This window comes from Helianthus annuus, chromosome 9 (genome assembly GCF_002127325.2).
Source record: "Helianthus annuus cultivar XRQ/B chromosome 9, HanXRQr2.0-SUNRISE, whole genome shotgun sequence".
Lineage (NCBI taxonomy): Eukaryota > Viridiplantae > Streptophyta > Magnoliopsida > Asterales > Asteraceae > Helianthus > Helianthus annuus.
The window spans coordinates 85,893,418-85,910,203 of NC_035441.2; the positions used below are offsets into that span (position 1 = coordinate 85,893,418).

The 16,786-nt window shown below is 34.4% G+C and overlaps 1 protein-coding gene across 1 annotated transcript; it reads left to right on the top strand.

Moving 5' to 3' along the window:
• The first annotated feature begins 807 nt into the window (after positions 1 to 807).
• On the top strand, positions 808 to 7,835 carry LOC110877969 (F-box protein At1g78280). The gene is made up of 16 exons (XM_022126209.2): positions 808 to 1,195; positions 1,909 to 2,019; positions 2,129 to 2,184; positions 2,260 to 2,402; positions 2,540 to 2,737; positions 2,824 to 3,023; positions 3,104 to 3,203; positions 3,649 to 4,179; positions 4,263 to 4,385; positions 4,465 to 4,545; positions 4,627 to 4,958; positions 5,294 to 5,551; positions 5,687 to 5,771; positions 5,879 to 6,017; positions 7,288 to 7,444; positions 7,527 to 7,835. Exons 1-16 carry the CDS (start codon positions 1,041 to 1,043, stop codon positions 7,654 to 7,656), a joined length of 2,799 nt encoding a protein of 932 aa, XP_021981901.1. The 5' UTR covers positions 808 to 1,040; the 3' UTR covers positions 7,657 to 7,835.
• Positions 7,836 to 16,786: the final 8,951 nt, after the last annotated feature.

The following is a 16,786-nucleotide window of genomic DNA, read 5'->3' on the forward strand; positions in this document are numbered from 1 at the left end:
CGTTTTCGTCGTTTGGAGCACCGTTTATAATAGAAAGAGTTAATTACACAGATGAACCTTGTGGTTTATAGCTAGTTTCGCCTTTAGGTACTAACTTATTTTTTTAACAGGTTCAGATTTAATGGTTTCAATCTTGTCACACTTTTGTGTACTAAGACCAAACTTATTTAATTTTATGTTAAATCTCAGTAAAATGGCTAAAATACCATTCCATTTTAAAAGGAGCATTTATGTGATTACTCTATTTTTAGTTCCAAAGACCATTGATGTGTACTCACGAAATACACCCCTATGCATTCCAATCTTTGCATTTAGTTTTTCCCTTATGTTATTTCAATAGAATAGATCTTTACTTTTATTTTATTGAATGTTTATTGTTTTAGTCACATGGATTTACTTAGTGCGTAGGTTGAGGATTGCGAGGGAAAATGAAAGGGTACTTTACTCATTTTACTGAAATTTAAGATAAAAATTAATTAAGTTTGGTCTTAGTACTCAAAGGTGTGACAAAATTGAAATCATAAAACCTGAACATGTTAAAAAAATAAGTTAGTATCTAAAGATGAAACTAACTATAAACCACATGGTCCATCTGTGTAATTAACTCTAATAGAAAGTATGTTTTATTTTTATAAGCTAAACTCGTCCCGAATTGATAGACTAAATCCGATCCTGATCGAGATTGACCGTATTCAGTCCATTTCAAGTAATTAAACGAAGTTTCTCCACGACACCGTATTTTGTAAGTTTACGCGGCCAGAGCTAGACCTAAGTTAGATTATAAAAGTTAAAAGGCACAGGTAACATAGTTTATTAAACTCTAAAGCACGTCTTCATCATCTCGTCAACGAGAATCCGATCCTCGGCCGCACGCGGTTAAGAAATAGAAAACGCACCACCGAGAAATTGCCTAAACATTACGCACAAATCGAACCTTACTTCTCTCTCTCTCTCTCTCTCTCTGCAATATACATACATACATACATACGAGTGAAGATATTAGAGAAATTCAATTTCAAGATCAATTCTATTCTAATTCAATGGAGGTGGAGGCCAATTCGCAAACTCAGATTGTTTCCAGCGATCGGAGACCCGATGCTCTTGGTGATTTCAATCTTCTTTCGGATGAAATCGTTTGTTCGATACTCAATTTGCTCTCACCTCGTGATGTCGCTTGTCTTGCTTGTGCTAGCAGGTTCTCAACTTCCACTCTTCAAATATGTTTCTTTCTTTCTGTACAAGTTTTAGTAAATCCATTAGAATATTTTTACACAGATCAGCAACTTAGAATTCTAGGTTCAAATTCAGAACATGTGTTGTTGGTATACTGCCTTGGGCCCCTAATTTTTTAGGTAGTGAGACAGAATGGACCAATAGGTCTTGGTTCGATTCCCAATAGGTCCATGGCTTGATAGCCTAGTAACATCTTGGGGTGGGATAAGACTTTAGGACCAACATGTATTAGTTCGATTTCCACAAGGGGGGTTTCCCATATTTATTGCTGAATTGGTGTATAGGCATTATGCCTAGTGGAGATGGATATGATCGGGTGGTTCTGCTGCCGTTCAAAAAAAAAAAAAAAAAAAGAGACAGAATGGAATGGATTTGGTCAATTGGAATGTTGATTCTATTTCTTATTTTGCTGGTTTCAAAAAAAAAAAAAAAAGAATCGGAATTGAACAACATAAGGAAATGAATCGACATTCCAATTCCGTTACATACTGAAGCTACTTGACAATGAGAGTAAAGAAGCTGTATACTTGCAAGGGTTTATCTTTTCACTAAAAACGTGTCTCATAGGATCCTAAGCAAAAAATAAGTTTTCTACGAAAAGGGCTCCGATTTTAGAATTTGCTTTAAGCCCCCAAAAGCTTTGAGTGTCCCCTTAATTTGGTTTATGGTGTGCAGTGTGATGTATATCCTATGCAATGAAGAACCTTTGTGGATGAACTTATGCCTGAGTAAAGAAAATCGCAATCTTCAATACAAAGGATCCTGGAAGAGGACAACATTGCATCGGTACATTTCATATTTTTGTACTTTTTTGTGCTTCCTTTTGGTTCAGATTCTATGTAGGTTTTTAGAGGTATAATGTTTTTTTTTTTTTTTTTTCCTCATGTGGCTATAGACTGCAAGTTCTGAATAAATATGATGATTCCTGCAAGAAACCTCTACACTTTGATGGTAATCTTCATAGTTTTTAATTCTACAGTTTAGATTTGCTATTTGCACTAAAGGGTGTATGACTTTAATCTACAGGATTCAACTCGTTATTTCTGTACAAACGATTTTATCGTTGCTATACGCGGTTGGATGGATTTGCTTTCGATCAAGGAAATGTGGAAAGAAAAACAGACCTTTCACCAGACGAGTTTCTTCAGCAGTATGATGGACAGAAACCTGTATGTCATTTTTTATATAAAATTTGTAGCTTACATTTTAATTTTTACATGTTTATTTTATTATTATTATTATTATTATTATTATTATTATTATTATTTTTTTTTTTTTTTTGTAACTTGTTGAATGCTTTGTGCAGGTTTTAGTTCCCGGTTTAGCTGAAACTTGGATGGCGAGGAAGACATGGACTCCAGAACAATTATTAATCAAATATGGTGATACATCTTTCAGAATCTCTCAAAGGAGTGCAAATAAAGTATCCATGAAGCTTAAAGACTACGTCTCTTATATGCAAGAACAACATGATGAGGATCCTCTCTACATTTTCGAGGATAAGGTTCGGTTATAACTTATATCCATTTCCCACTTTCTCCAAATAGTTTATAAGCAATAAAATTAATATTTAATACCCGACAATTGCAGTTTGGGGAAGTTGCACCAGATTTATTGAAAGATTACAGTGTACCTCATCTATTCCCAGATGACTATTTTGATGTGTTAGATAACGATCAAAGACCCCCTTTTAGATGGCTCATCATTGGGCCTGAGAGATCAGGTGCATCTTGGCATGTTGATCCCGCTCTTACCAGTGCATGGAACACACTTTTATGTGGCCGTAAACGGTAAGTGATTTATACTTTTGTAAAAAAATTTGACACGTGAAGTATATTCTATGATATTTATTTTACTGTTGTATGAATAGGTGGGCCCTGTATCCTCCTGGAAGAGTCCCTTTGGGTGTGACGGTACATGTGAACGATGAAGATGGTGACGTTGACATTGAAACTCCATCTTCATTGCAGGTAATAAACATTGCGTACAAATGCTTATATCAGTTAGAGTTAATTCCGTCCCTGTGGTTTGTCCAATTATGCCAGTTCAGGCCAAATTTCAATTTTTTACCGTTTTCGTCCTTGACATTATCGAAGCATGCTAGTTCCGTCCAAAAAACTAAACGTATGTTAAAACCTGCCGTTTAGTGAAGGGTAAAAACGTCATTTTCCTTTTTTTATTATCACTTTTTCTTAAAACCTGTTACAATCCCACCCCTTTTAATAAATAACAGGTTTTAACAGACGTTAGTTTTTTGGACGGAACTGGCATGATTCAAGAATGTCAAGGACGGAAATGGTACAAATTAGAAATTTGGCCCGTACTGGCATAATTGGACAAACCACGGGGACGGAAATGGCAGTGAACTGTATCAATTAAGTTACAAGTTGTTGATTTTTTTTTTTTATGCTCTAGTGGTGGTTGGATTTCTACCCACTTCTTGCTGATGAAGATAAGCCGATAGAATGTACACAGCTACCTGGTGAGACTATTTACGTTCCAACGGGATGGTGGCATTGTGTTCTCAACCTAGAGACAACTATTGCCGTAACTCAGAATTACGTAAATTCAAAGAATTTTGAATTTGTGTGTTTGGATTTGGCTCCTGGGTATCAACATAAAGGAGTTTGTCGTGCTGGTTTGCTTGCTCTCGAAGAAAACGCAAAAGTATCTATGGAAGAAGACAATTTGATCTCCTCAGAATTGACTAGAAAGAAGAAGAAAGTCAAAATTGATGAACACATGGATGATTTAAGCTTTGATAGAAATGGGTCTGATTTAGAGTTTTCTTATGACATAAATTTTCTGAAAATGTTTTTGGATAAAAATAGAGACCATTATACCTCATTGTGGAGCACAAGTAATTGCATTGGACAGAGAGAATTGAGAGATTGGTTATGGAAGCTTTGGATTGGGAAACCTGGATTGCGAGACCTAATTTGGAAGGTAGTTATTTTTTACTTTTTGTTATTGCATTTTTTAAAAAATATATTTTATTCTGTTTTTTACATGTTACGGTGAAATTTCAGGGAGCTTGTATTGCATTGAATACCAATAAATGGTATAAGTGCATGGAAGGATTATGTTCCTTCCATAACATCTCTTTGCCTGCAGATGAGGAAAAGTTTCCGGTCGGTACGGGTAGCAATCCTGTAAGTGATTATAATTTTTGATGTTATGTGCTACGGTTTAAAGGGTATTTTAACATAATAGAATTCACACTTCCAACAGGTTTATCTTGTCGGTGACAATGTGGTCAAAATCTTTGTGGAGGACGGTTTGCAAGCTTGTCTCCATGCATTAGGCACAGAGGTATGTTTAAGTTTAATAATGTGAATAAATTATTATAATGAAGTGAACAAATTTCATGGAATATGGTTTGCATCCCTACAGCTTGAGTTCTACGGTATAATGCAAACGTCAGAATCTAGTTTGAAAAACCACGTTCCTAATGTTTTAGCAAGTGGGATTGTTTTCTTTGAAAACGGATCATATAAAATAATGCCCTGGGATGGTAAAGGTGTACCTGATGTAATCACAAAACATAGTACAATTGATGATGTTTTTCCCGACACTGAGTACCCGTTTGGCATCTGGAGCAAAAAGTTATTCGAGTATAAAAAAGCTGGTATGCCACTAGAGGAACTGGTTAGTTTGGGTGGACACTCAAACATTTGGCCCTACATTATCACAAAACGATGCAAAGGAAAAATATTTGCTGAGCTGTAAGTTACCCCGATTCTTTTTCCTGTTTGAACCACGAACTTCAATGGATGTCGCAAAATGGGTCGGTTTTTTATACCCATTGACCCGAAACACTTTTGCTCCAAAGAACTAAATATTTTTTACGTACAATACTTTTGTCAAATATGTCTACATAAATTTGACAATTTGACGAGTTTCCTTTTTCGTTTGTTTGTTTGTTTTTTTTTTTTTTTTTTAATTTTTTTTTTGACATGTTTGAGATAAAATGTAATTGAACCGACCCATAAATAAGTATATTGGTAGAAACAGCCACATCTAAAATTCAGGACTAATTATTAAGTTAATGAACTTGCAGAAGAGACGTGCTACCAGAGGAGGAAGTTTCCGATTTAGCTTCCTTTTTAGGGAAGCAGCTACATCACCTCCATGTTTTACCTGTTACTCCGTTAAACGATTTGTCATATCGTCATTTTGAGAAGAAACTGGAGATGGGCCATGACAATGGTACTATAGATAATTCAATCCAAAATATCAATCTCCCTGCAGCATCAAAAGTTTTTTTTACAATACTAAATAGGAAAAAGAAGGATGTATCCAGTCGCTTGACTAAATGGTAAGTTAGCTTCATGCACAAACTTTATTTATTTAAATAATAGTCTGTAATCATCAGTTTTACTGATTAATCTATTGATATTTTCTTTAAAGTAAAGAATTAATGAATATTTAAATATCGGCTTCATTTTCGTAGGGGTCATCCGATTCCAAGCACATTGATTGAAAAAGTAAATGAGTATCTCCCGAAGGACTTTGTAGAGTTACATAATATGTTTAAGGTTAGTTAATATTGTAAATACAAAGTGATGGTAATTAAAATAACTTTTCTTTTTATAAAATGATACCTTACTGCAAAATTTATGAATTCTTCGGCTTTGTGGTTTAGAATGAGGATGGACAGTTCGTGGTGCACAATTGTTGCTCATGGGTACACACAGATATAATGGATGACAATATTCACTTGGAGCAAGTGAAAGAATCATGGCGTCCTAGCTATATTTATGATTTCAGCAACATGTCTCTCGGTAAGAAAATAGGATTGACACGTAGGGGTTGTTTGTTTACCTCTTAATGAAGCTCTTAATGGTTCGGACCTCTTACTGGTTCAGCATTTAATGGTTCAGACTGTTTGTTTCGCGAGCAGATGTCTGAATGGTTCAGACATTTGCCTCTGAATGGTTAAGATTTATACAGAGTCTGAATGGTTAAGACCTCTAATCTGAATGGGTCAGACATTTGCCTCTGAACGGTTAAGCATTATACAGACTCTTAATGGTTCAGACCTCTTACTGGTTCAGCACTTAATGGTTAAGACCTTTTATTGGTTCAGCACTTAACCATTCAGATGTTGCCAAACAACCCCTTAGAAAAACAAAGAACAATGGTTTTAAATTTATTTTCTGCATCCTAAAATCGATGCAAAGTGGACACATATTATTTAAGTGGAAGCCAGTGTTCATGGTCAGGTTCTGCTGGTTTTGATTTTGGGCCTACGGTTTCAGAAAAAAAAAACAAACTGAACCGGCCGGGCTGGTTGGGTGTGTTGCACCGGCCGGTTTGATTTCGGACGGTTTTGAACATTCTTTTTCAATAGCATAGCTTAATAGTTATATTCCTAAAATGAAAAAATACAAATAATAAGTCTTACACATATAATGTATATATTTGTGGGCGCTCGGGGGGCAAAAGTGAATGGTACTAACTTTAACGTTATTTTACTAATTTCGTGAAAATAACGTTAAAAGCGGCGGATGGTTAATCATGCATCATGTGGTGACGTTGATAGCTGAAGACACGGGGTACATGCACCAATCAGTCTATGTCCCGATTGTTTGAGTGTTATGTGTCTTAGGTCCAAGGCTTGATACAAAACTACAATCGAGCTGGGGGTCTCACTGGAAACAGCCTCTCTATTCTACGGGGTAGAGGTAAGGCTGTCTACATCTACCCTCCTCAGACCCTATCTTAGCTTTGCTATTGGTGGGATTTACTGAATATGATGATGATGGCAAATAATAAGTCTTACACAGTCAGTTCCAAGTTCCAAACCGGGAACCAATCTGTAAACCGTCAAGACCGAACCATATATATTTCAAACCGGTCGACTTGCTTCGGTTTGAGCAGTTTTGGCGGTTTCAACAGTTTATGAACATCCCTAGGTGGCACAGTGGTATGTGTTTGATATCCTCTAGCGGGAGTCATTCGTCCTTGGGAACTTACAAAAAGATGGATAACAAACACTGCACTTGATGAAAATAAGCTAATCCGAGTTTAATTATCTTTTTATCATTTTAGGGGATCCAATATTGGATTTGATCCCGATCCATCTAGACATATTTCGTGGAGACGTTCAGCTTCTGAAGAAGCTTCTAGAAAGCTACAAACTTCCTTTCGGGAAAAGACGTTCATCAGACGATGGCTGCAAAGTTAGGCGGATATCGTATCTGACAATGTGAGTCACTGATAACGAAATTTGTTTTGTCATAGTTGCAATTAGACAAATATATAATTTACGATTGATTTTGGATGCGTAGGTGCTACTGTATCATACATGAAGAGAACATATTGGGAGCCATTTTCGGTATGTCTAAAGAATTGAGAACAGCAAACTCATGGGAGGAGGTTGAGGAAGCCGTGTGGGGCGATCTTAATAAATATTATTAGCAGGTTGAAATGGCGAAATAAAAGATCACATATTTGGAGCCTTCACAGTTTGTGTGTATTATTTCTTTACAACATTTTGTCATATTTATACGTTTGTGTAGTTGCAATGTGTGTTGTGATGTGTGTATTTCATGCTCAGCATCATCATCATTATATACCATGAGGTCCATGAGTAGTAACTTTATTTTTATAGTAATATATAGCTTTTTATTTAATATATATATATATATATATATATATATATATATATATATATATATATATATATATAGGATTAGGTTCAAGAGTGAACACTAGTGTAGCTTGCGAACTGAGTGAACTAATCCTGGCCATACACGTGTGTAGATCAATGGCTAGGATTTGATGTTGAAATACACTAGTGTATTTTACGATTTGATGATGAGATCCTGGCCATACACGTGTGTAGATCAATGGCCAGGATTTGTTCACGCAGTTCGCAAATACACTAGTGTTCACTCTAGAACCCCACCCTATATATATATATATATAACTGTTATAATAGTTTATTATTATATTTACTTCTAATAAGATATTTTTAATTTTTTCCCTTTTTTAAAAATCATATATTTCCTTTACTGTTTTAATTGATAATTGTTTTTTTACCATGAATAGTTACTTTATTTTTATAATAATATATAGCTTTTTTATTTAATATATTATAATAGTTTATTATAATATTTTACTATTAATAACATGTTTTTAATTTTTTCCTTTTTTTAAATCATATATATCTTCTCTAATAGTTTACGTTTATAACTTTTTTCTAGAAACTTAAGTACATAGTTGTGTTTGATTTTCTCTTAAATTTTGTTAAAAAAAGTTATACTCAAAATAAACTATTTATTTGTTATCATAAAACGATACGATGATCAACTAAACCGTTCTAATGGTTTGGTTTTCTAAACAACATACTTTATTTTCAAATCACGTTTGTTTTACATTATCACTTGCTCCGTTTCGTCGCAACGTGTGACGCCGTAAAAAACTAGTTCTGTTTAAAGAACACCAAATATCTTCTTCAATACCTTCAACCGACCTTTAGGCAATTCCATGGTTTCATCTGTTAACATAGATTTCATCAACTTTATTTGACATGATTTTCATGGATGAGTTTTAGATTGTCATCCAGTCTCCTTGGATTTCTAGAGAATCACCGCTAACAGTTTTAAATCTCCCTTTCAGCCCCACCTGCACCCCCCCCCCCCTCTTTCTTCCGTTAACACAATGGCGAGGAGAAGGATGGCGCCCCCCTTTCATTTGCTCGGTGTGAACAATGGTGCCCCAGGGGCGCTATGGAGGCTGAGGTGGCGGGTGGCGCTAAGCCACACCCTTAGAATTAGTAATCTGGTGTTGCATAGCCATAGACATCATGTAATCCTGGAACCTCACAGGCCTTGACTTCCGTCTTAAACTGGGCTCCCTGTTCTTGTTAACTGGGCCTGCATCAGTTGGGCTGGTCATAACATCTTCCATGACTTGTATGAAACATCTCAATGCATAATATTCTATTGAGTATTATCAACATGTGGTTGAATAATTACAAAGAAAAGTAATCTAATAATAAATCTCGACTATGACAGGGATAATTACAATATATATTATCTACGTAACAAGTCTTAACTGATATACTATGTCTAATCCCTGTAATATATTCTATTTAGTTCTATCAACATGATGAAGTTTATGATTAACCTATTGGCACACCAGTCAATCTATTCGCACACTTTGTTTCTTCAATACGGGTCGTATAGGTTCAAAAGTCAAATGTGCATGTGTCAGTTCTTGTCTGGCGGCTGGCTGTATAAATACGGGTCGTATAGTCTTATACGGGTCGTATTGCATTGTTTTTGTTTACAAATTTTTGTATACATTTAATCATAGTTTTAACAAAGTTTAATAAAATAATCCTTTTATTTAAAAAAACATTTTTAAAATTTTTTCATGTAGCATAGGTTTGGTACATGTTTATTATACTATATATATTATATATGTTACCGTATTATATTACACTTTTTTTACAAATTTTTGTATACATTTAATCATAGTTTTAACAAAGTTTAATAAAAGAATTATTTTATTTTTTAAACAAAAATCATTTTTAAAAAATTATCATGTAGTATTGGTTTGGTACATGTTAATTATAATATACTATCTATGTTATAACCGTATTATATACTACACTTATACTATAGTACTATACTACACATATACTATATTATACTACAACTATTAGCATATACGGGATCTATACTACACCTATAAGCCAGGGCCGGCTCAAAAATTTTTTTATTTTTTCTAGACCCAAAGCGAATAGCAAAATTGAGGCCCTTTTTGTAAACGAAAAAAATTGCTATGAATCGATTATTCATATATCATCTTTGTATACGCATAATTATAGATCATAAACCTCAATGTTAACAATTTCAAAGCCAAAATTACTAAAATATAATATATTTTCTTAGAACTTGAGGTCCTAGGAAAATGGAGGCCTAAAGCTCTTGCTTTATTTCACTCCCCCTTGAGCCGGCCCTGCTATAAGCCTATACGAGACCTATACTATACCTATAGTTTATTACAATATAGTATACTTATACTATTGTATTTATGTTATAATACGACATGTAACAACAAAATACGTCAGGTAATAATACCGTATGACGCGTATACATACAACACGACACGTTAGAGTACAAGTGGATTCCAAAACAAAATTACATGTAATCATAGAATATGATACCACACGGAACCGAACGTCACCGTTACATCACATATAGAGCATATACTTCATAAAACGACGCGTAATAACAAAATACGTCACAATATGCACCGAAAAGGTAAAACCTAAAATTATGAAATTTTGATTTTACCCCTATATGCATCGTATAGGTCAAAACTGGGTCGTATAGTACAATTATACGACTCGTATAGACCTATACGATCCGTATAGACCCCCTGAATTCTCAAATAAACAAGGGGTTAATCGATAAATCAGGGGGTCTATACGGATCGTATAGGCCTATACGATCTGTATAGACCCCCTGATTTATCAGTTAACTCCTTGTTATTTTTAGAATTCAGGGGGTCTATAAGGATGGTATAGGTCTATACGATTCGTATTAGCCGACTATACGACCCACTTTTGACCTATACGATGCATATAGGGGTAAAATCAAAATTTCATAATTTAGGTTTTGCCTTTGCGATGCGTATACGTGTCGTATTTTGTCATTATGTGTCATTTTATGAAGAATACCTTCTTTACATGTCGTTTCGGTGACATTCGGTTCCGTGTGGTATCGTATTCTATGATTACGTGTAATTTTGTTTGGAATCCACTTGTACTCTAACGTGGCGTGTTGTATGTATATGCATCGTACGGTATCATTAATTGACGTATTTTTTCCTTAAATGACGTATATTGTCAATATGTTCGATATTATCGCATATATTGTCTGCACGGGTCGTGGCGGTGACGTTCGGTGTTGTCACGTTTATTGTATGTAAGTGTCGTATTAGGGTGTAGATTGTCTATACGTGTTGTGTTATCGCGTATTATGGCATATTATGTCTCCACCTGTCGTATTATTCCATATTTATGGCGTATTATGTATGTACAGTGTCGTATTTTGGCGTATATTGCCGGTTACTTGATGTATTGTATCCATTAAACAAACAAAAAAGACTTTAAATTATAACTCAAAATTTCATAATTTTTGAAAATTATATAATAAATGTTATATACGATACTATAGTTTATTATATTATATCATACTACAACTATAAACATATACGAGATCTATACTACACATATAGGTCTATACGAGGTCTTATATTACACCTATACTATACATATAGTACATCTATTATGCACTATACCTATACTACAACTATAAGCATATACGGGACCTTTACTACGGGACCTTTACTACAACTATAAGAATATACGGGACCTTTACTACACCTATATATGGTGTCATATTATGTCTATACGGTGTCGCATTTTGGTGTATATTGCCGGTTACTTTACGTGTTGTATCCATTAAACAAACAAAAAACACTTTAAATAAATTATACAAACAAAATACCTTTAAGATTACAAATTAACCTATATGATGCATATACGGGACCTTTACTAAACCTATATATGCTCATAAGTGACCTTTACCTCACCTATATTATACTATACTACATTGTACATAGTATTCTTAAAACAAATTTAAGGAAGTTTTTATTTAAATAAAAAAATAAATATTTTTTTTAGAAACTTTGTTAAAACCATAAACAAATGTATATAAAATTTGTACCCAAAAAAAAAAACCTTCAACCAATACGACCCGTATAGGTCCAGTCAAATAGACAAAATCTGACACATCAGTCTGTATTGAAACTTGAAAAAGCAATACGACTCGTATATGCCTCTACGACCCGTATTAAAGGTGTCGATTTAAGGATTCAGGTGTTCCAATAATACGACCCTTTTGAAAACCGAAACTGTATACATGTTAAACCAGAAAGCATCATTTAGTTCAATATGCCGCAGTCGAACAAACCAACTAACCAACCCCCACTAATATACCACTCATAGGTAGGGTATGGAGACGGCAGGATGACGCAAACATTTCCTCTATCCAGCCCTTGGTTCGATGTGCAGCAGTTGGAGTTGGACTACATAGGAAATTTAGTTGAACAGGCAAACCGTGTGATGATTAAACTTTAGCATCTTTGCCGATCTCCATGTTCATCAGCACAACCAAATTAATATCGGAGCAAAGTCTGGATCTACACGCTACATTGTTTTTATTCAGCACTAACATAAGCTATCCTCAGTGATCTCCCTTTTATTCAGCACTATCAACATTGAGTGGAAATTTGACATAAAAGCAGTGGCGGACTTAGAAATTTTTTCATGGGGGTGCGGAACATTTTTAAAAATTTTAGGCCCCAAGGTATATAAGTAAAAAAAATTGGTTCGTATCGGGTCGGGTCGGATCATGTAAAATATAATTCAATCGGCTTGCGATCATAAGGATCCGAAGGAAGAGTATCCACATCAACGAATTCGGAAGATGTATCAACTTTTCTCTTGAGAAATCATGTCTTAATGTCCCTACTCATGGTTCCTATCGGCTATCACAAACAAATTGATCTATAAGTTCATGGCTCCATAAGATGTTACATAATGTATCAAGTATTCAAGCCCTAGAAATTAAAATGTAAATCACACTAAAAAACATCTAATCATCATATACACCATCAAAAAAACATCAGGTCTGATCGCATATAACCCACCAAAAAGACAAAATATCATCATCACTAACAAAATATACATATATAACCCACCACAATCGAAGCACACATGTCTCCTGCCATCAAAAATTCACTTCCGGTGGTTACCGGTTCCGTCCCACCCCACCAAAAATCATCAAAAAATCAACTAAAAATCATCAAAAATAACAAAGAAACTTACCCGTGTTGGATCGGCGGTGGTATGATGGCTGATTACGGAGGTATGTGGCTGCTGTTGTGGCTGATGTTACGATCGCTGGCGTGCGTGCAGGGATGATAGAGAGCGGGAGAGAATATGTAAGGGTTTTGGGCTTGTTTATTTTATTTTAGTTTGAAATATTGTTGATTTGTTGGGTTTGTTTATTAGGCTAAGACTTAGTAGTGGGCTAGTTAAAGGTATTGGGTATTTGGGTTTAGTTATTTAGGTATTAAAAGTTATATAATTTAGGTAGTGTTTTTTTAAAAAAAATAAGAGTTTACTAAAAAAAATTAAAATATAAATTGATAACACTTTTTACCTAAGGGGTGCGGACAAAAAATTCCAAGGGGGTGCGAACGGAAAATTCCAAAGGGGCGCGGACGAAAAATTTCAAGGGGTGCGGACGAGATTTTTGACGGAACTTAGCACTAAATTTTTTTTTCCCGGGGGTGCGCCCGCCCACCTTGGGCTACCCTTAAGTCCGCCCTTGCATAAAAGTTTTACTACACGTTTTTTAGTACCAATAGAGTCGTCCATTGGCAAAGGCAAAGCCTAAAAAACACATTTGTTTGAAGGTTTTAGGTTCAATTTCTATTACAGGATTATAGAACATTATAAGTTCTTTTTGTTGTTCATTTACTGTTTTAACCTTGAAACTGTCTTGAAAGACCAAAAGCAGTTCACACTATTTAAATTAAACCAATATTAAGGTTGCTGGGTATGTGGACTGTGGAGACAAAAGAGGAAGGGGAAGATGCCGTGGCGGGAAAAAAACGTTTAGTGAAGGGCAGGTTGAGTAACTTTTATAGTTAAAGCTAGCTAAACATACAACCGTAGATGCTAGCAGATATTTTTTTGGAAGGTGTAGATCAGCTGGCAAACGACACAAGCCCAAACGAGAAGACCCGGGATCGAATCTCACACTTGGCCGGTTGGTCTGACCGGGAGTTCCAAGCGGGGACTGACCCCCACAATCCTGTACGGGAAACCGCCACAGACCGGGATCGAACCCGAGCCTATGGGGAAAACCCTCACACCTCCGTCCAGCTGGGCTGGACATCATTGGTATGCTAGCAGATATGGGACATTATTTTGAAAAAGTAATTGCATATTTAGTTTTTTTCAAATTTAAAAGTCGCCAACTTTTACAATATTTTCTTTTTTAGTTTTCGTTTATAATTACATTTATTTGCCAATGATCTCTAGATCAAGTGATGGAAGACTTGCATTTCTCTTGAGAGATGCAGGTTCAGCTCCCATTTGGTGCAGAGTGAGGCACTAGTGGGTAATGATAGGAGACCCAGGCAAACCTGGGTTGGATCCTTTAGCCAAACGGGTTTTACTGGTAATTTCACTATCGTGCCTACGGACGGGTGAGTTACTGGGTTTTCTCCGGAATTGGTGGTGGACTCGGGTTACTCTTGGAGTACGTTTGTCCAGTGGGTGCCCTGAGGGTGCTCGGGATTGATTCTGTTGCTCGGGTTCGACTCCCGGCTGCGGCATATTGGGGGGGGGGGGGCGTCCCTATGATGGATCGTTCCTACCGAGGCATGGTTCGATCCGGAGGGCAACCCGATTTTCACCTAGCTGTTACCCCAGCGGGTTTACCCATGTGGGGACAGTATGGTTTCCGGGCGAAGGTCAGCTTACGAGGCGGCCGGGGCCCGATAGAACATCACGTCCGCAGGGCAGGGCTGACGGGGGATTGTCTTTGACAAGAACCCAGTGACCAATAGATCCAGTACATAGAAAGTCACCCTTCAAAAAAAAAAAAAAAACAATTACAATTATTTCCATTTTTAAATTTCGTTTACAATATTTCCCTATATAATTTTTTTATTTATCGTATAATTCATTTGTATCTTTGAAATTTAGATTGTGATCAAATTTTTAATCAATTTCACAATTATACTCTCCTTTATTTCTATACAATCGATTACACACTAATTAAGCAATATTTCTGTATAGTAGATTCAAGATTAAAAACCAAATTGTTAATCAATATTTCAATATTCATTATATGTTTGCGTAAACTTTTTTAAATATTTAAAAATTCTTATACTTATAAATTTTAAAATGATATATGCAATTGTTTTGGTAGATATCTAGTCATAACCCATTCTAAAAAAAATATTTAAATAATAAAGCAATAATCACATTCAAATAAATAAATATAATTTGAAAGGTAACCAAAGTAATTTTGACAATTTGAATTTGAAATCATTAACTTGAAATGAAAGTATTCAAAATTCATAATTAAGGCAACCATTTAAGTTCTTTGATTCTATTTTTGACATGATTTCTTGTCATTTATTATCTTCCATGTCTAAGAATAACTTTATTTTAATAATACAAATTGCTTGTTTATATAACATGTTTTTAAGTACTCTTTTTTAGAGAGTCGTTTTCTATGTCACTATTTATTGTGTAGTACTTATTCTTTTTACAAATTTCGTAACCCATTTTAATGAAATATTAAATGATAAATAAATGATTTCATGTATCTAATCTCATAAGTAATTAAACAAATTTAAAAAAAAATAAGCGTGTAAACATTAATAAAGATTTATATCATACCAAATTAAAAAAAGCGTGACAATTACTTTTGTTTCACATATGGCTAGAGTAATTTGTGTATGAAATTAAGTTGGCCCTTTAGTGATATTCTCTGTTTACAAATGCAAACTAAGAAATTTTGTCTAAAACTACAATTTTTAATAAAGATGGTTGTGAAATATTATTGAGAAATCAACCTCAGATGTCATTGATCTTGAAGATATCTATAACTTATACAACTTCATTGAGCTTCCTAATAATTCAAAGTATCATGTTTTTGAAAGTTGTATAGTCGATACATTGGTAAATGACTCTATTGCATTAATAATTTTTGTATTGTTTTTATTAACTTTTTAACAATTTACATTCTAAGATTACTAACAATTTGTTCTTATTTTGTAGTAGCTACCTGAACACATCAGAATTTCATTGGTTTACGCAATAATTCCAAAATAATTATAAAGATGATTGGTAGATCTAAATGTGAATTGAAAATATATACAGAAGAAGGGTTTTTCGAAACTACAAGGTTTATAATCTATTTATAATAAACTACAGTTTGTAATTTATTTATAATTTACAATATACTACATTTGTTTTTTTTTTCATATCTACATTTATTAATTGTTGTTTGTTACATGTATAGGTTGTCGGTTGGAATGATTTAATAAAATCCAAAGGAATTCCATGGGGCAAGATGGGTATTTTCAAATGGTCATCAAGCCAAGGAAAGATTTTGCTTGCAACAGATCAAGACTTTTAATATTTCATAAATCATGTTTATCAAAATCATTTTCACATGATATTGTTTCTTTATATTCAGAATTGTGTGTATTTGTTTGTTAAAATATTTGAACATTATCATTCGTCTTTTTTTTTTATCATAAGTTATTAGTACAATTCTAATTGTGCTACATGTTCAAAAACACATTTTTAACTATACCAAAACTTTAAAATTCATTTTATAGGTAACTTATTATTTTATTTTAAATACAATGTTACTAATAAAATTAGAACATAAAAAACTTTCTCAAGCCCGGGACACAGTCCCGGGTAATAAATAGTATA

What these genes read in the sequence shown, in the direction of transcription:
- LOC110877969 (XM_022126209.2), top strand. Translation starts at nt 1,041, where the DNA reads ATGGAGGTGGAGGCCAATTCGCAAACTCAGATTGTTTCCAGCGATCGG. An exon ending in AAACTCCATCTTCATTGCAG is followed by an intron (nt 3,204 to 3,648) that starts GTAATAAACATT and finishes TTTATGCTCTAG; the next exon opens with TGGTGGTTGGATTTCTACCC. An exon ending in TCCATGCATTAGGCACAGAG is followed by an intron (nt 4,546 to 4,626) that starts GTATGTTTAAGT and finishes GCATCCCTACAG; the next exon opens with CTTGAGTTCTACGGTATAAT.